The 19,922-nt window shown below is 41.6% G+C and overlaps 1 protein-coding gene across 1 annotated transcript in view; it reads left to right on the forward strand.

The window, feature by feature from the left end:
- SNX9 (sorting nexin 9) overlaps positions 1–19,922 on the forward strand; it is a 92,641-nt gene that overhangs the window by 23,226 nt on the left and 49,493 nt on the right. Inside the window, 2 exon segments of the mRNA XM_079939135.1 lie at positions 15,933–16,019; positions 19,093–19,167. Coding sequence (XP_079795261.1) covers positions 15,933–16,019; positions 19,093–19,167 — 162 coding nt within the window.

Genomic DNA, 19,922 nt, shown 5'->3' on the forward strand with positions numbered 1-19,922 from the left:
GGGGTAGGAGAGGGATGGATTGGGAGTTTGGGGTTAGCAGATGCAAACTATTACATATAGGATGGATAAACGACAAGGTCCTACTGTAGAGCACAGGGAACTATATCCAATATCCTGTGATAAGCCATAATGGAAAAGAATATTAAAAAATTATATATATGTATAACTGAATCATGTATAACTGAATTTTTCTGTACAGCAGAAATTAACATTGTAAATCAACTATATGTCAATAAAAAATAAAATAAATTGAAGTAATAAAAAATTCAAATTTCTTAGAGATGTTAAGAGAAGGCATTGGTCAAAGGAATATTTGGGGTTGAGGTAGGAATTTTTTCTTTTTAAAGATGTGATGGACATGAGTGGTTTAAATGCTAATGGGAAGGAAAGAGCAGAGAAGTTTAAAATCATGGAGTAGTTAGAAAGTGTGTCTGGCTGAGAGCCTCCCAGTATACAGTGTAGGGTGTGGTTATCTTTGTAGTTTGCTGAGGGAGTTTTCTCCTGGCCTCTCTCCTTTCTTTCTCTTTTTTTTTGTTTTGTTTTTGTTTTGGCCACACTGAAGCTTGCGGGATCTTAGTTCCCCGACCAGGGATTGGACCCTCGCCCTCAGCAGTGAGAGCTTGGAGTCCTAACCACTGGACCGCTAGGGAAGTTCCTATTTTGTCTTTTGAAGTTAGAGCCAAGGTCATGTGCTTACATGTAACTCCCAAAAGCGCCCTAAAGCAACAGATTTAAAGTGGTTTTACAATGTGAAGCTCATCACATCTGCTCTGTTTGCTTGGCGTCTATATTTAAAGTATTTTACTTTGCTTAAGGCTTCTGGCAGAGCACTTTTGAGATCATATCTTTGTTTCTTTGACTTTTCAACCCGTATTACTGCTAGCTGCTGGTGGCTGTGAATGTGTTTGGGTGTACCATCAGCCACAGAAGGCTAATTCCGTAGAAGGAAGCCAGTGCAGTTAGCGTACCATTATTATTCTTTTTCCACAATTGTATTATTTATTTGTATGGACCTTTAAAAATTATGGTAAAATATATATAACATAAACTTACTATTTTACAGGCAATCATAAATCTCTTGAATTTATAAACTAAACTCTGTTTTGCGAAATGCTAATGTTATCCCAGATATTTCTTAATTACACTCGTGGAGGTTGTCCTACCTGCTCCTTCTGGTGGTTCTTCCTTGGGCAGTTTATTTGCTGCATGTGCTGATCAGGTCTCAGTTGGAGACTCTGAGGGAGGGTCCCTCTGCAGATCTCCAGAACAGTGTCTGTGCAGCTCTTTCCTCTCCCACACTCCTACCTTGTGAGCGCTCACCTCTTGGGCCTCCCCTCACTCCCATCTTTGCGTCCGCAGTGCCGAGGTTGACAGCCTTTGCCTGGGTTTCCCTTCCCTGAGCTTCCGGAAAGCTGTGGCAGTTCTTGGGCTCGCCTGGTTTTCCCCCATCTCTCAGGGATCGCTGTCCTGTGCTGCCTGTTGTCCATTGCCTGAAAACTGTTGTTTCATAGATTTTGCTCAGTGTTTGAGGCATTTGAAGCTGGAGAGGATATCCAATGCCTGGTGTACCATTTTTTTCTGACATTGAAGTTTTGCCCACTATCTATTATGAAATTTTTGTCTACTTCCTGAAGTGTATATATTTTGTTAACTGGACCCAGAAAAAGGCCAACTTATCTTCAGAAAAAAAGGGCTCCAGTGTCCTTCTTCCGTCTTCACTGCTCACCCTTTCCTGTCTCTCGTGTGGGGTAGTTTTGTAGTGACACCTACCTGCCTGCTTCTTCCGCGCACATCCAGGGTCAACTGTGCAGGCGTTCGGACATCCTGAATCTTGGTTCTACTATTAGGCATATGTTTGATGCAGTCACCCTGCCAGCTGGTGGTTCAGTCCTGGTGGAAAGTCTGCGTCCACTTCCTTCTGCTGCCCCATCTTGTATCCTAATGTGAGCTAGAGCCCCAGCAATAGTACTGCCATCTGTTCTCGCCTTTCATTCCTTTACTTTTAAGTCTTCTATCTCCTTATACTTAAAAGTGCATTTCTCACAGATAACATATAGGCAGGGTCTTGTTTTTTATCAAGTTGACAATCTCTCTTTTAATTCGAGCGTTCAGACTACGTTTAATAGAACTGTTGATTTGATTTTGTTCAAGTGTACCCTCTTGCTGTTTGTTTTTTATTTATTTGCCCCATTTATTCTTTGTTCCTTTTTTTCTTGCCTTCTTTTAGATTAGTTAATAGTATTCCTTTTTGTCGTCACCATTGGCTTACACATACATGTTTCTTCCCTCCCTCTCTCCCTCTCTCCCTCCCTCCCTCTCTCCCTCTCTCCCTCTCTCCCTCCCTCCCTCTCTCCCTCTCTCCCTCCCTCTCTCTCTCCCTCCCTCCCTCCCTCCCCCCTCCCTCCCTCCCTCTCTCTCTCCCTCCTTCCCTCCCTCCCTGTCTCCCTCCCTCCCTCCCTGTCTCCCTCCCTCCCTCCCTGTCTCCCTCCCTCCCTCCCTCTCTCCCTCCCTCCCTCCCTTCCTTCCTTCCTATGAGTGCCCTGAGGTTCATCGAATGAACTGGTTATCTTAACACATTCTGACTTCAAATAACATTACAGCACTTTGCATATAAGAACTCTGTAACAGTATATATCTCTTTCCTGTCCTTTGTGCTGTTTTTTTGTTGTGCATTTTATTTCTCAGTATTATAAACCCCACAATACACTGTTGTTATTCTTGTTTCAAAAGTCAGTTATCCTTTTAAAGTCAGTTATCTTTTAGGGAAATTAAACAACAAGCATTTTTTTTTATATGGCCCACGTACTTTCATTTCTGATGCTCTTCTTTCTTTCGTGTAGATTCAGGTTTTTATCTAGTATAATTTTCCTTCTAGTTAAAGAGCTTCCTTTAACATTTCTGGTAGTGTCCGTTTGCTGGTGACAGATTCTCTCAGCTTCTGTTTGTCTGAAAATGTCTTTCTGTCACCTTTAGTTTTGAAGGATGTTTTTGATGGATGTAGAATTCTAGGTTGATATCTTTGCTGTTTTTCACCACTTTAAAGGTGGATTTCGTCTGTATTGTTTCTGATGAGAAGTCTGCAGTCATTCTTTGTTCATGTAGCCAGCTCCCGCCCCCACCTTTGGCTGTTTTTAAGATACTTCTCTTTATCGCTGATGTTCTGCAATTTCATTAGATCTCCTTGCGTAGTTTTTTGTTGGGTTTTGTGGGATTTATTCAGCTTCTTGGGTCTGTGGGTTGTGTTCTCATGAAACTGAAAACGTTCTGCCATCGTACTTCTTCCTTCTGTTCTGCCTCCCCACCCCTCTGGCATCGCAGTTGCATGTATGTTAGACGGCTTTCTGTTGTCTCACAGGCCACTGCCCAGGTTTTTATCCTCTTTTCTTTCTGCTAATAGTTTCAACTGCTGTTCAAGTTCACTGATCATTTCTTATGGAGTATCTAATCATCTTTTAAGCCCATCCAGTAAAATTCTTTCATTTGAGAAACTGTAGTTTACAGTTCTGGTCATTCCATTTGGTTCTTTTTTATAACATGCATTTTTCTCCTTATTATGATCATGTGTTCCTTTAAGTCCCTGAATATATTTATCATAGTTATTCTGAAGTGTCTGCTGATTTTCTTAACGTCTGTCATTTCTTGGTTTGTTTCTATTGACTGATGTTTTTGTCCTGCGTTACATTTTTCTCTTTATTGGCTTGTCTATTAATTTCTTGTTGATACTAGACATTGTGTTGGCATGTTGCTGAGTGTCTGGATTTTGCTGTCTCCCTTTAAAGGGTGTTAAAGTGTGTTTTGGTAGGCAATTAAGTTACCTTGGAATCAGTTCGATTCTTTCAAGGCTTACGTTTAAGTTTTGTTAGGATGGGTCCCGAGTAGCCTTACCCTGAGGTACATTTCGCCCTACCCCAGCCTGAATGGGGTCTCTGCCTTGAGTGCTTTGGGTGTATTCAGTGGAATTTCCCCACTCTGGCCAGTCAGAGCTCTAGTGTCTTGCAGTTCTGCCTGACCTCTGAGAATTTTTTCAGCCTGCGGCTCCCCTGGAGTTGTTCTTTGCTTAGCCTTAAAGCAGTTTGTCCAACTGTGTGCAGTTCAGTATCTATCAGCAGACTCAAGGAGACCTTTGTGCAGGTGTCTAGAGCTTTTTCTCTGAGTAGCTCCTTTCTGGTAGTTTGTCCTCAGGTTTCAGCTGCCTTAGCCTCCTGGAATTCTGGTCTCTGTCTCTTCCACTTAGCAGGACCTATGCTTTCTGCTTGGAGTCCCCTGCTTCTCCCAGCATGTGTGTCAGAGAGGGCCACCAAGCAGAAAGCTGGAGCCTTCATGGGGCTCATCTCATGCTTCCCTTCTCTCAGCATTCCCTCTCCCGTGCGGCCCTTTTGCCCAGTATCTGGAACCTGTTATTTTGTGTATTTTTCCCAGTTTCCTAGAGGTTTTTGTCTGTATGAGGTAACCGAGCAAGTCTAATACCAGTTACCCCATTGTGGCTTTTGCTCTTTGATTTTAATTAGTTGTTTTCTTTGTTGTTTTGGCTGTGCTGTGAGGCTTGTGGGATCTTAGCTCCCTGACCAGGGCTTGAGCCTGGGCCCTTGGCAGTGAAAGCATGGAGTCCTAACCACTGGACCGCCAGGGAGTTCTCGTGATTAGTTGCTTTCACTACTAGATTTTGATATATCACTTATTCATTTTATGTTCTAGTTTTTCTCTTCTCTTTTGATTTTAGTTGGTCTGTACTATAGCCTTTTTAACCCCTCCTTTTAATAGTTTTATCCTAAAAGGCCCTCGGTTGATTCAGGTTACACAAGGAAAATGATGAAGGTCTAGGGCACAAGTTTATTTTTTTGCCATTTTGCATATGTTCAGTGTTTCACAGTTTATCCACAGGGTCTCCAGATAGCAGTAAAGACTGCACTGTAGCGTGGATCCCCTTCCTGTGCTTTCCCCGGCACACAAGCGAGCTTTCTGAGACTCGGTATTGTTTGAAAAATATGGATTTAGGGGAAATTGCAGTCCACGTAAGGCATTTGAAGCACTGAGTATAATAGAATATTTTGATAGATTCCTTTGTGGGGACTTATTTCTCTTAACTTTTATGAGATAGTGTATTTTTTTCTAAATGGGATTGTTGGAATATTCAGTACAAAGTAATCAGTGTAGTAAAGGGCTAAGTAGTACTTGCTGGTGATCACTAGCATAAGAGAAAGGAGACTAATAGCTAAAGCAGGAATTTGTTTTATGGGACAGTTTAGTCTTTCAACCTAATGAGGAAAATAAGTAAGGTACTTTGTGCCATTTTGGAAACTATGCTGAGTTTGTATTAAAGAGTTGGATGAAAATGTTAAAAATCTGGGCTTCCCTGGTGGCGCAGTGGTTGAGAGTCTGCCTGCCGATGCAGGGGACACGGGTTCGTGCCCCGGTCCGGGAAGATCCCACATGTCGCGGAGCGGCTGGGCCCGTGAGCCATGGCCACTGAGCCTGCGCGTCCGGAGCCTGTGCTCCGCAATGGGAGAGGCCACAACAGTGAGAGGCCCGCGTACCGCAAAAAAAAAAAAAAAAAAAAAGTTTAAAATCTTTAACATACGGTCTCCGGCTATTGATTTTTGTTTGTGGCCTTAAAGTGCAGAAAATGAAGTTTTGTCATACTTTGTTTTTCAAGTCATGGTATGTTTCAGGTACCCTTTTTTAAGTGAGCAGAATACATTTGGGACAAGTTCATTCACAATTTCTCAGAAAAAAAATCCCCTTGGGATTTTAGATGAAACAGCATTATATTTATAGACAGACATCTTTATGGTGTTTTACCTTTGTTCTCAGGAACACGGTGTGATTTATTGATAAGATTTTCTTTACTAAGGTTCTTCATGCTTTTGGTTATCGCTTCTGCTTTGTATTTTTTTATTGTGGTTGCTCTTGGGAATAACCCCCAATTATTTATATATTTATATATATGTTTTTTAAAATCAAGTTATTATTTAGAGAGAAACTATTGATTTTTGCCACTTTATTTTAAAATTGGTCTCCTGATTGAATTTCATTATTCTAATATTTTTTCAAATGCTCGGGGTTGAGGGATTCCTCGTAGACCACCGTCAGCATTGCTGGATCACCCCTACCTTCATACACAAATTACACATGGGGGGGGGGTGCTGTTTCTGGTTGACCCCCCTCAGGTGGGTCTGGTTCTCATATAATCTGGTGCAATAACAGACTCCAGAACCACCTTTTGTGGGAAAAAGTAACCTGACACTCAGCTCTTTCCTTTGAGCTTTCAGGCCAGTTCTAGAATCCATGGTGGGCTGGAAAGAAGACACAGGCAACAATTTTTAGCACATGCAGAATGTATATATAATGTTCAAAAAAGCCAAAGGTCATGATAGCTAACATTAATTGAGCCCTTTGTGTCACAAGGCACATGCTGTTGGCCTCATCATATTCTTGAGGAATCTGAGACAGAGACTTGAAGAAATTGAGCCAAGTTTACAAGGCTGGTAAAACGGTACAGTGGGGAGTTGAACCTGCGTGGTCTGGCTCCAGAGCCAGCTCATAATCGCTGTGTTGCCAATAATTACATTTCATCCCCCTTTTGGGGGAGAAATGAAAAACATTGTCAACACACAGTGCTGGGCGGCAGTGGTGGCAGGGACAGACACAGTTCCTGGGAATGTTTATGTTTCCTACCTGTTGTCTCTGAGGTTTGGGATTTGAGGTACTGTTTGCTGTTAAACTTTTACCTTTTTTTCTACAATGCACATGTCATTTTATAATCAGGAAATCAGGAAAAACAGGAAAAGCTATTTTAATTTGGAGTGGGGGTGAGGTTATTTTCTTAACCACAGCTAAGTAGGTTTTCCTGTGCTTTGCCCTGGAGGTTGAGTAGTAGATTGGTAACCTTGCAGCTGTGATAAAGAACAAGGTAGGGGCTTCCTTGGTGGCGCAGTGGTTAAGAATCCACCTGCCAGTGCAGGGGACACGGGTTCGATCCCTAGTTCGGGAAGATCCCACATGCCGTGGAGCAGCTAAGCCCGCGTGCCACAAGTACTGAGCCTGCACTCTAGAGCCCGTGAGCCACAACTGCTGAGCCCTCGTGCCACAACTGCTGAAGCCCATGCGCCTAGAGCCCGTGCTCCGCAACAAGTCATCACAATGAGAAGCCTGTGCACTGCAACAAAGAGTAGCCCCCGCTTGCCGCAACTAGAGAAAGCCCACGCGCAGCAACGAAGACCCAATGCAGCCAAAGAATAAATTAAAACAAAAAAAAAGAACAAGGTAGATGTGCTGATATGAAGAATCCTAAGATTGAATAAAACATGAAATGTAGAGGTGAACGTGAAATATAGAGGCTTACGTGTACTATAGAGGCTTACGTGTACTGTGGTTCTGATGGGTTGTGTGTGTGTGTGTGTGTGTGTGTGTGTGTGCGCGCAAATGCACATGTCAAATGCAGAACATTTTGAAGGATACTTTCAAATCTATTAGCACTTGTGCTCTTTGGGGAGAAGAGGAATATTTTCTGACTTTTCCTTTTTTAACTTCATTATATTTTTTTATTGTTGTTAAAGTGCCTGTGAGTGGGTGTGAGTGTGTATCTATATATAGTGAAATAACAGTACTCAGAATGAGAACTCCAGAAATGTGTAGATTTTAATACAGATTCGGATTGCCTTTTTTTTTTTTTTTTTTTTTTTGCGGTACGCGGGCCTCTCACTGTTGTGGCCTCTCCCATTGCGGAGCACAGGCTCCGGATGCGCAGGCCCAGCGGCCATGGCTCACGGGCCCAGCCGCTCCACGGCATGTGGGATCCTCCCAGACCGGGGCACGAACCCGTGTCCCCTGCATTGGCAGGCGGACTCTCAACCACTGCGCCACCAGGGGAGCCCTCGAATTGCCTTTTTTTGAGTTAAACTCTGGAGCATTTTGTGTTCTGTTGTAACTGGGGAAACATTCTCAAATAGAGTGTGGTATTTTCAACAAGATTATGAGCTTCCTGGGTAAAGATACAAGGCAGTGCTTTTAATTATTTTTTGACTAAACAATAAGTTCATGTTAAGAAAACACACACACTTAAAAAGGTATTGATATGAAAAGGATAACACTGAAAATTCCTCTCCTGTTCCTCCCTTCCCTCAGCCGGCTGTCTTCTCAGAGGCAGTGTGATCAATTTCTTCTATATCCTTACAGAGATATCCTATACATACACAAGCAGGTACATTTTCTTCCTTTTTTTTTTTTAACACAATGGTTATACCTTGCTTTATTTTCTCACTTAATATATGTACATTAGAGATGATTCCACATGTGAAAAATAAGCAAACCCTTCTTTTTTGTTGGAGTACATGGTATTCCATTCCATGGAGGTGCCCTACTTGACTAACCAGTCCCTACCTTTCAGGCTGGGCCTGGTCCTTTGCTCTTGTAAACAGTGCTGCAGTGAATAACCTTTTGCAAATGGGTGTTTCTAGAGGAGGAATTCCTGGAGGTAGAGTCTCTGAGGAAGAGAGTTTGCATGTTTGTGATTTTGATAGGCGTTACCAGGCTGCCTCTCACTGCCATCAGCACTACGTAAGAATTCCTGTTTCCCTGCACCTGCACCCTCACCCACGCAGTGTTGAGATCAGAGTTTTGGTTTTTTGCCAATTGATAGATGGGAAATATTTGTTTTATAAGAGAGGTTTTACATTTTTAAGAGCCTTTTATTTCTCACTGATTTGTAGTTACCCTTCATAGAGTAGGAGAACCAACCTTTAGTCTGTGATAAAAACTGTAAATATTTTTCCTGGTTTGTCATTTGTTTTTTATCTTGTTCACAATGGCTCTTGCCGGGCAAGGCAGGTATGTGTTATTTTGGGAGAAGAGGAGTTTCTCCATCTCTCTCTTTTAAGGACTTCAGGATTTTGTTCTGTACTTAAAGTCCTCCTCCACTGCAAGATTATTTTAAAAACTCACTTAAGATTTCCTTTGGTTCTTTTTATAGTTTCCTTAAAATCCTTTTTATTATGGAGAAAGTCAAACATACTCAAAAGTAGGATAGTATAATGAAGCCTCTGTACCCATCCCCCAGCTTTGGCAACTGTTGACTCACCTGGTTTTGTCTAGACCCCATCAGCTTCCTTTGCTCTTGCATTACGTTTGAAGAAATGCCAGATACTTTATCACTCCATCTGTAAATATTTTAATGGGTATCTCTAAAGATGGGAAGTCCTTTAAAAATATAACCACAATACTATTTTGATACTTGAAAATTGACTACTTTAAAATATCTCAGAGCCCTTAAGTGTTCAAATTTTCAATTGTCTCAAATATTATCATCTTTTTTGCATTTTGTTGGACTTAGAATCCAAATAAGGTGGGGAGGGACAAACTAGGAATTTAGGATCAACAGATACACAACACCGCATATAAAATAAACAACAGGACCCACTGTATAACATAAGGAACTATATTTAATATCTTGTAATAACCTATAATGGAAAATAATATGAAAAAGAATCTCTCTATATAACTGAATCACTTTGCTGTACACCTGAAACATTGTAAATCAACTGTATTGCAATTTTAAAAAATGAAAAAACGAGTACGATGAAGAGAAATAGATTTAAAAAAATAAGAATCCAAATGAGGTATATATAGCAGTCATAATCAATTGTCTAAGCCTCTCAATTTATAAGTTCCCTCACTTCCCTTCCTCTTTGCCCCCATACCTGGGCTTGTTTTTGTCTTTGAGATTTGTTTGTTAGAGAAAATGGGTTCTGTGATTTCCTACGTCTGGATTTTCTTACTGCATCCTCATTGCAGAGTGTAATATATTCCTTTGTATGTCTTGTAAATTGGTACTAGGATCTAGAGGGTCAATAAGATTCGAATTCTTTTTTCAAGTATGTGACTGGCATTGTATTCCATCAGAAGGCAAGTAGTGTCTGGTTGTCTTTTGGATGCACTGTGCTTAGATGCATTAAATTATTAAGGATTGAAAAACAATGTTCTAATTCTATTATTCCTTTTTCATTTATTTCATTTATTAACTGTCCTTCAGGATCATCCTTGCTTTTGCATATTGCACTAAATAATAACCTTGTACACACGTGCACAGGTGCAGCTAGAGAATGGATTCGCAAAATGCGACTTCTGGATCTAAGGGTAAATGTATCTTGAAAACTCTGTTGAAGTAGAATTTCTCACTTATAAGATGAGCAGAAATGCAAAAGTTGGGTAATTGATTCTGTTTGTGAGACTGCGGAGAACCATTACATTCATATATATTGCTGGCAGAGGTTTAAATGGTACAGTCCCCAGTGGAGGGAACTGTGGCTGCATCTACCAAATTAATTTGTCTTCCTTTATGTGTGGAATTGAGCATTTTTTTCACACATAAATGGTGTAAGGGCCATTTATATTTTTCTATGAGCTGTGTATTCCTCTGCCCATTTTTTCTGATGGGTTGCTGAGCTTTTTCTTGAGTTCTAGATGCTTTTTAAGATTAAAACTTTGCGATAGGAATTGCAAAGATTCTTCTGTAGTTCATGTTTTATATATTTAGTGATTTTTGGTGAAAGTGATGGTATGTGTGATATGGCCAGTTTGATGCCACCACATCAAATAACTAATGCTTTCTTCTGATTATTCTTCTATAAAACACATAAAGAAGCTTTGATCTGGGTGAGTTTGGGTAGAAAGTTTCTTAAAATCATCCCAACCTCCAGCTGCTCGATTACAACATGGCCTCAGTTCGGAGGATTCCCTTGGTCCAAGTATTCCCAGAATCGTGGTGCATGAGTGGAATAGAGGCTGGGAGGAGTAACATGGAAGTGGATGGTACAATTTGATTGGTTTATTGTAAGTATTCAGGATTTCTTCCCCCTTGCGATTGTATAATTGCCCTTTGTTACACACAGATTTAAGATTATTCTAAATGTTTCTTGGAAATATATTCCTACACTCAATGAATTTCTGTTTACATTTCTGTTTGCCTTGGAAGTTTCTCAAGCTACTTGTCTGGTTGACCAGTTAGAACATTCCTCTAAGTGCATCATATTTCAGGATGACAGATACAAACCCATTTTAGGAAAAACATTTTTAAAAGAACATATCGATTTTACTGGTAGTTTATTCTTGAAATTTTTACATAAGAAAATTAATTTTCAGCCATTCTCGATGGGTGCTACCAGTTCTTTTTTAGAAAATTCTTCTACTGGGAAAAGATCTTTTACTAGAACAACTGTTAAAATAAAACCTTTGTAGAACTCAATCATCTTCACTCTAATCCTGAATAGTTTATCAAGCACATTGCTTGTAAACATTTAAGGAAACAAACCAAGTTTATTTCCTTACTTGGAAATTTTAAGAGCAACATGCCCAAAACATAATTAATTGATCCATGTCTCCTTGGAAAGAGTTTTTTTATCATGTGCGGCTGTCTTGGACCTCAGCCGTGCCATATTTTAACAGTTTACTGATGGCACAGGTAAAACTATGGAAAGCATGCTTATCAGGCTTTCTAATGTCTCAGCAGAAAAGGATAAGGGATAGTTGGATGGTGGTTTAGGAATTCAGAAAACTCTTAATAGGTTGGAGCAATGGGCTGAATCTAACAAGATGAAATTTTACGGGGATAATTTAAGATTCTTTATTTGATTCAAAATAACAAGGGAACAAGCACAGGCCAGGATTTAGCAACGGCTGTTGAAATCACAGATTGATAGAAACTGAAGAGCATTTACGCCTTAACCACTTATAAAAAAGACAAATACATCTACATATATCAGTGGTATAATAATGCTCTCAGGGTCTGTTAGAGTGAGTTCTGTTTCTTCTGATGATCTTGTGGATTAGGTAGAGACAAGGTATAGGAAGTCATTAAATATGTAAATTTTATATAAAGTGTCAAGAGTATCTTTAAGTAAAACAAGCTTGCCATTTAAAAAGATAAATTAATTTTATAGAAATATCACCTACATGCAAAACTTCAGTTCTCAAGGGTGTCAGATTAATAAGGGATCCTTCAGTCCCCGAATTTCTGAAGGTTTACATATTTTACTCATTTTTTGATTGAGTGTCTCTGCTTTAAAGATGGGAGAGCTGCATCGCTGAAGGTTTACTGCTTTTTCCCAAGATTTAATTGTGATTTATGTGAAAGAAGCAGATGTGTAAGAATGGGAGCTTGTCTTCTAACCCCCATATGAAATTTTTTTGCTGCCAGTTTTTTTGCTATTTGGAACTGTTTAATTCTCTATTATTGTACATTTTAGGTTTTATTCTGCAAAATAGGAAATACAGCAATGAACTTATGTACAGTGTTTTTTTATTTAGGATGTTTTCTTAAAAAATTCTTTGGTTTGGGATTATTGGTTTGTATCAACTTGAACTCTCTAGATTGCAACTGACAGTCTGAACTCATAAGCACAAAAGGAGATGCACTCGTTACTGTGAGTGAACCGTCCACAAGGGGAGAAATGGCTTTGGGCTTGTCCTTCAGGTGCTCTCATCAGGATACTGCTTCTCTTCCTCATTCCATTCTGCATTCCCCCCCACTTCATTCTTCAGACTTGTAGCCGCCGGCAACATTTTCAGAGAAAAAGACCCACTCTCCCAGCATCCCTGTCGCATTCTGATTTTCCCTGTTTGGCTTATATGCTCACCAGTCATTTGGAGCCAGGCAGGAAGTTTCCAAAAAGAAGGGATGTGGAGCAAAGTAACAGATGTTTAAAGCATGGGTCCGAAAGAATGAGGTATGTTCAGGATGATGGGTTCTGCACACATCAGACAGGTGTGTGTGGCATACTTAGAATTCTGGAACGCTTAGCGCCTGGAACACTTAGATTAAAGCTGTGAATCCACTGTTTATCTTACTATATCTAGATAAAATAACTTATATATAGGATTGCTATCTACCAGCCATTCGCTTCCTCTGTAATACTTTTTTGAAATCGCTGTTTGAAGAGATTAATTGTGGTTGACGGTATGTATTCAGTATACGGTATGAAGTTATCTACTGTGTGGAAATTTAGCTCTTGAATATACTTGGAGTCATTTTTTAATGTACAGCTAACATTGGAAAAGGCGGTGTAGAAAAATGACCTTTTCTTTCAAAGACCACATCAGAAAATAGTTGGGCAGATTGGCAGTTGAGGTCGAGGTCAGCATCTTTATCTGTGTGGGTCCTGTAGTGGCGGTGAAGGCAGGAAGGTGAGGAAACCTGGAAGCCAAGGAGGGACAGGAGAGAGAAGGAGTGGATAATAGGAGGGTGCCGGAGGTTTCCAGTCTGGCCTAAACTTTGTAAGAAGAGTTACTCTTATAGGCTGAATGGCCTTTTTTTTTCCTTCCTGTTGACATTCACGCTCATTTGGGGACGTGCTTTCCCCCCCCCCGTACGCGGGCCTCTCACTGCTGTGGCCTCTCCCGTTGCGGAGCACAGGCTCCGGACGCGCAGGCTCAGCGGCCATGGCTCACGGGCCCAGCCCCTCCGGGGCATGTGGGATCTTCCCAGACCGGGACACAAACCCGTGTCCCCTGCATCGGCAGGCGGACTGTCAACCACTGCGCCGCCAGGGAAGCCCTTAAATCTTTTTGTTCTCCAAGGTTAGTCTCAGTTATAATTCTTAAGAAGCATCTCTAGGTTAAAAAAAAAAGTCCTAAACCAACGTGTTAAATAAACCTATAGTGTTTATAGACATTTTCCACGGGTAAATGTTCAGTAATACTTAAATGTGTAAGGGAGTTTCCATTTTTTAATTTTTGGCTTGTTTCACATTCTGTTTCACCAAGTTGTAACTTTAGTAAAAAGAGGCTTTAGTTTTCTCTATCTGCGGGTTAGTTGGGTTTAACCCGATCAAAAAAGTTGTTAACCAGGATTCTTAAGGAACAGGAACAAAAAGCAGGTTCCTCATCTGGCTCTCCTCAGCTTGCCAGGCCCCGCCCCTCCCCGGGAAGCTCGCTGTCCTGGGGGGTGAGTCCTGGCCTGGGGACCCCTGTCTCCCTCCTCAGGCGTTTATCTCCTATCTGCCCTCATTGCATGAGGGATTGAGGTGGGTGTGGCATGTTTTAAAAAAATAGTCCCCAACGTGGCAAGCAGAACTCTTAGCTACTTTTGCAGCTGTGTGATGAACATACCTCGGCTTGGTGTCGTTGTCCTTTGTAGTGACCTAAGGAAAACTGGAATGCTTCCAGAATTCTCACTGTCCCTGAGCCTGGCTTTCAGTCCCCCTTCCCAGCCTCCCAGCCTATAGCAGTAAAGGATCTAATGCTATTTCTTTCTTTTTTTGTTTTTTTGCGGTACGCGGGCCTCTCACTGTTGTGGCCTCTCCCGTTGCGGAGCACAGGCTCCGGACGCGCAGGCTCAGCAGCCATGGCTCACGGGCCCAGCCGCTCCGCGGCATGTGGGATCTTCCCAGACCGGGGCACGAACCCGTGTCCCCTGCATCAGCAGGCGGACTCTCAACCACTGCGCCACCACGGAATCCCTGATGCTATTTCTTGACTGACAGACTGTACACTACCATTTGTTTCCTTCCAACATTTTATTATGAAAAATTTCAAGCATGTAGAAAAGTTGAACTCATTTTCCATTGGGCACTGTAAATCCACTATCTTGTAGATTCTATAAATAACATTTTACTTACTGTACCTGCTTTATCACATATTCCTCCATCAGTTCATCTTATTATTTTTGATGTATTTCAAAATAAATTAGTATTGGGGATTTTTTTCCCCCTAATCTTTTATCACAGGAGGTGAATCCTTGATTCCTGTTATAAGGATTTCAGACTCATTAAGCAGGTGTGGAGAAAGAGCCCTGGCCAGCAAAAGGGCCAGCACAGTTCTTGCCATATGGTTGGTGTGCAGCAAATACTTGTTAAAGGAATGCAGTTCCATTAGACTAGTTTGTCTAGCCCTGTAGGCAGACTTCATTTTGCCTCATAGGACAATTACTTTTAAAACAAACCATGTTAGCTAGGTTCATGTGGCCTCCAATTTATAAGGTGGACTTGCTTCTATAAGATAGTCCATGAAAGACAGTTATTTAGAATTTGAAATGGATTAAATATATGTAATATATTTATTATATATCATAAAAGTATATGTAAAGTATTTGTATTTTTACAACAGTGGTTGTCTCTCTTGGAATACGTGCCTGGCAGTTATTCCAAGGAACCCACATCTCTGGGTTGGTGCCTCAAGGATCCGCTTCAGGAAGACCCTGAAAGGGCAACCCCACCTCACATCAACCAGAACAGCTTCCCTTTAGTCTGTTTTCTATGAAATTCAGATTCCATTGCAAGGAGAAGTGTGAAAATCACAGCTGCTCAGGTTACCCGACCACTATACCAGAGCCCTAGGTAAGTCGTCGTATAGTAGGAAGTATTCTGGTAGAAGAGTATGGGTGTATCTTGCTGCCCACATCTTACATTTCTGCGTTTAGCTGGCCAGGGATGCTGCACTCTCAAAATTTATCCTAGATAAAGAACAGTGAGAGTTTTCATAGCAAGGGATTAATCTGAAGATGATGAATCTGATGTGGGTACATATTTATGTGTCCGTGGAGATCCCTCAGGCCCTGAGATTGCGTGTTCCCAGAATGAACAGTATCTGTATTTCTACTTCTTACCTCCTAAAAGAAAGGCCATGCTCTTTTCCCCTTGATGAAATGGGTTTATTTTCAGTACTTTGGGGGCCGATGTCTAAATGCAGTGTGGGCAGCTACCAGAAACCTTCCCTGTTTCCAGAGCAGAGCAGGGCTCTCACCATTGGTTTCATTCTTCCTCACAGATAGGGCTGATGAATCATTTTGGTACCATGTCTTCCTTTCTTGCAAAACAACTGCAGTCACGGTCATGATGTGTTGTTCACACCAGCACACTTACAAGGTGAACGGTATAGGTGGTTCTTTTTTGACTGTTACGTTTACATTTGTAACTTCCTCTTTTCTTCTCTACTTCCAATAGGCTCGGGTTATGTATGATTTTGCTGCTGAACCTGGAAATAATGAACTGACAGTTAATGAAGGAGAAATCATCACAATTACAAATCCGGTAAGAGAACTGTTAGGTTTAAATCGGTCCCTTAAGGACTTATTTTTAAGATTTTATTTTTTTAACAGGTTGATCATTCAGACCCACATGAATTTCTTTCCTGTTGCTTGTGAAGTATTGATATTGAAGTAATAATCTATTACATAAACACTGAGAACAATTAAGACCCCCTAAAAAAAGCTGGATGGGGCTCCATCAGGCAGAACTGGAGCGACATCCGGGACAGATCCCAGCTGGACACAGGTATAGGGATCAGAAAGTGACCAGTGTTGGTTAGCAGCCTCAGCTACCATTTATTCATGGCCTGTGAGCCAAGTGTTTGGCTAAGTACTATGCATATATTTTTTGATGTATTTTCTCTGTGAACTGTGTGAGGTAGGTATTTTTAATCTCTTTTTACAAATGAGGGTAATGAGCCTTAGAGAGGTTAAGTAACTCGACCAAGACCCTTCTGCTTGTAAGTGGCAAAACGGGATTCAAAACCACATCCACTGGCCTGTAAGCCCTGCTTTTTCTTCTCTGCAGGGGTCACTGCAAGTAAACAAGCGTCCCAGGAATATAGGTATATATACGCCAGTGGGAGATGGGCTGAGAAAACAGGCTCTTAGAGCCAAACCAGACAGGACCTGAAGCCAGGCTACAGCCTTGGATTTCATTTGGGAAGCAGTGGATTCACTTAAGGGTTTTGCTTGGTTTTATTGTTGATATTGTTGTAGGGAGGTGACATGATGAGACCTGCACTTCAAGGAAGTTAATCTAGCGGAGGTGTATTGAATGAATTGGTGTGGCTGGAGCCTAGGATCATGACCTTGGGTAGTAGCGATAGGAGTAGAAAGAAGATGGATGCAGGAGGCTCTGGAGAGTCAGACCAGGAGGACTTGGTGCCTCATTAGATACTATTGGTGAGAAATAGTCGGGGATCCCCCTGAGGTTTTTGGCCTTCACACCCAAGAGAATGGTGCAAATGAATTTATTAAAGTACGTAAGTCAGGAAGAAGAGCTTATTTTTTAAATGTTGAGTTTAAAGACTAATAAATAATCAACCCTGTCCTATAGCTTTGCATCAGTTTAGAAATAGAATTGCAGAGCTAGAGCTGAGGGCTGGAGATAGGCTGGCTCCCTGGACATCTTTGAGCAAGCATGTCAAGAAAGGTACCAGGAAGGCCAAGGAGACTCTGGAAGAGGAAGGAGGAGATGCACCTGTTCCACCAGGTGGGAGGGAGTGGGGACTGTGGCAGCACAGAGACCAAGGGAGGAGGACAAGGAATGACCAAGAGGATGGCGGTTTCTTAATGTCGATAGTATTTTTTTAGACCTATTTTGTATGTTTTAGATTAAAAAAAAATTACTGGTTATAAAAAGTATATGTAGTTTTATATAATATGCCAGGTATATATAAGTAAATAGGTTCTATTTTTAATCATAGAAGAGATTAAAGATTCTTTTATCTACTATTGATTTTTTTTTTTAAATGAAGAAGCATGCTTCATTTCTTGGTAAAATAGTATTTAAGTTGCTGTTGTGGTCAAGAAATGGACAAAGTTGTGGCTTAAAATGACTTTTAAAAAGAATATGTCATCTAGATTCAGGTAGGTATTAACTAATTAGGGTATGATTCATGAATTTAAGATAACCCTTACTATTTTAAGAGGAAAAAGTAGGACTTTGCTGAAGTAACGTTGAAAACTGGGAATCCTGTTATAGAGTATGTTATTACTGATATTTAGTTTATTAATATTACTTATCCAGGAGAGCTAAGGGAGTATGGACCAGTTAGTTTTCCTAAACAACAGGCAATCCCAGAGCTTAGCGGCTTAAACAGATAATCGATGGCTGTTGCTCGGGAATCCACAAGTCAGCGGGTGGTTCTCCTCACCTGGGCTCGCCCGTGGGTCTGCAGTCACCCAGTGCAGGGCGGGGGCAGAGTACTCCAACATGGCCTCATCTGTTTGGCATTTCTCCTGCTGGGGGTTAGCTGGCAACGGGGAGATTGGGCCTTGTCTCTGTCATCATCTGGCAACTCAAATTTATCCTCATAGTAGCTCTTTGGGAAAGAAGAGCGAGCTGAAGTGTACAAAGCTTCTAGACGCCAGCTCTGAACTCACCCCGTATTATCTCCACCTCATTCTGTTGGCCAAAGAGGTCACAAAGGACAGCCCAGATTCTAGAAGTAGGGGTGTGCATTCTACCTCTACCCCTTTGCTTTCTACCTCTCGACAGTCAGAGCTGCAAACCATTTTTGTGATCTACCACAGACCAGTACATAGAAAGGAACTACAAAATGATGGCATTCTATTAATAGACTGTTTTTCAATTTTTGATCGGTTGTTCAAGTTTGAGTTTTCTTTTTAGATTATATCATTTTCTGATGTAAAGAGAAGGCTTAAGAATTTAAAAATTTGAACAACGTTAGCTCTGCAGGAATGAAAAGGTTAATATTAATTACTTTTTGTAAAAAAATAAATTTATTTATTTTTGGCTGCGTTGGGTCTTTGTTGCTGCATGTGGGCCCCCTCTAGTTGCAGCGAGCGGGGGCCACTCCTCACTGGGGTGTGCAGGCTTCTCATTGTGCTGGCCTCTCTTGTTTTGGAGCACGGACTCCAGTCGCATGGGCTTCAGTAGTTGTGGCACGTGGGCTCTATGGCGCAGGCTCAGTAGCTGTGGCGCATGGGCCTAGTTGCTCCGCGGCATGTGGGATCCCCCCGGGCCAGGGCTCGAACCCATGTCCCCTACATTGGCAGGCGGATTCCTAACCACTGCGCCACCAGGGAAGTCCCTACTTTTTTATGTATAACAATTCCCAGAGCAAAATATCTGCAGGAGGGCTTCCCTGGTGGCACAGTGGTTGAGAGTCCACCTGCCGATGCAGGAGACATGGGTTCGTGCCCCGGTCCGGGAAGATCCCACGTGCCGCGGAGCGGCTGGGCCCGTGAGCCATGGCCGCTGAGCCTGCGCGTCCAGAGCCTGCGCTCGCAATGGGAGAGGCCGCAACAGTGAGAGGCCCAAAAAAAAAAAAAAGAAACTGCAGGAAATTCCAACTATAATCTTTTTTTTTTTTTTTAACCTTTTTGAGGATGTTGGTGGAGGATGGCTGGAAGGAAGAAACAGCAAAGGAGAACGAGGGCTTGTTCCCACAGACTACGTTGAGGTAAGAGCTTACTGTCATTTATTAATTAAATCTGGTCGTTGTCATATATCTTTTTATGAATTATCAACTTAAAGGACAGGACTGGAAGATAATGAAAAAATTCCATTGTAAGAGTAATACATGCTGATTATATAAAATGTAGAAAATACATTGAAGTAGAACCAAGAAGAAATATTACCTATAGACTTAGGCTCCAAAGAGTGACTTCAGATATTTAGATTAAGTTCCTTCCAAGGATAGCGACTTTTAATTATTCTGAATAAAAGTCTCTATTTTTCCCTTTGCTAATATTGTGTAGCAGCTGCTGCCTACAATACTGTTTACTGTAGAATTGATTCACAAAGTTTAAGTAGCAGACTGTTTGAAGTAGCTTTCCTCTCCCTGTGCTAATTTAGGACATCTCTCTCAGTTCCTTCTCCCACTCCCAAGGACGAAGGGTCTTGGATGGGCTGCTGTGAGCTATTGCCTGGTTTAAGCTCTGTTGTGATAGATGCCAAGGATAGTGCACAGCCCCTGAATGAGCCCTCCCTGCCTGGGACACACCCACTCAGCTGACAAACCCTCTCTGAGTCAGCCTCCTGGCACCCCCTGCTGGTTGTCCAGAGGTCACTGAGCTGAGTCCTGGGTACATGGTGAGCTTGCCTCTCATCCTGGGTGATAGAAAGAAACTAAGGCTGTCTGGTGCCCTGTGAGTAAAGTTGGAGTGAGATGAAGAACAAAGTTGCCTTGAGCTCCCCTCTAGTAGAGAGAAATAG

This window comes from Stenella coeruleoalba (genome assembly GCF_951394435.1).
Source record: "Stenella coeruleoalba genome assembly, chromosome: 12".
NCBI lineage: Eukaryota > Metazoa > Chordata > Mammalia > Artiodactyla > Delphinidae > Stenella > Stenella coeruleoalba.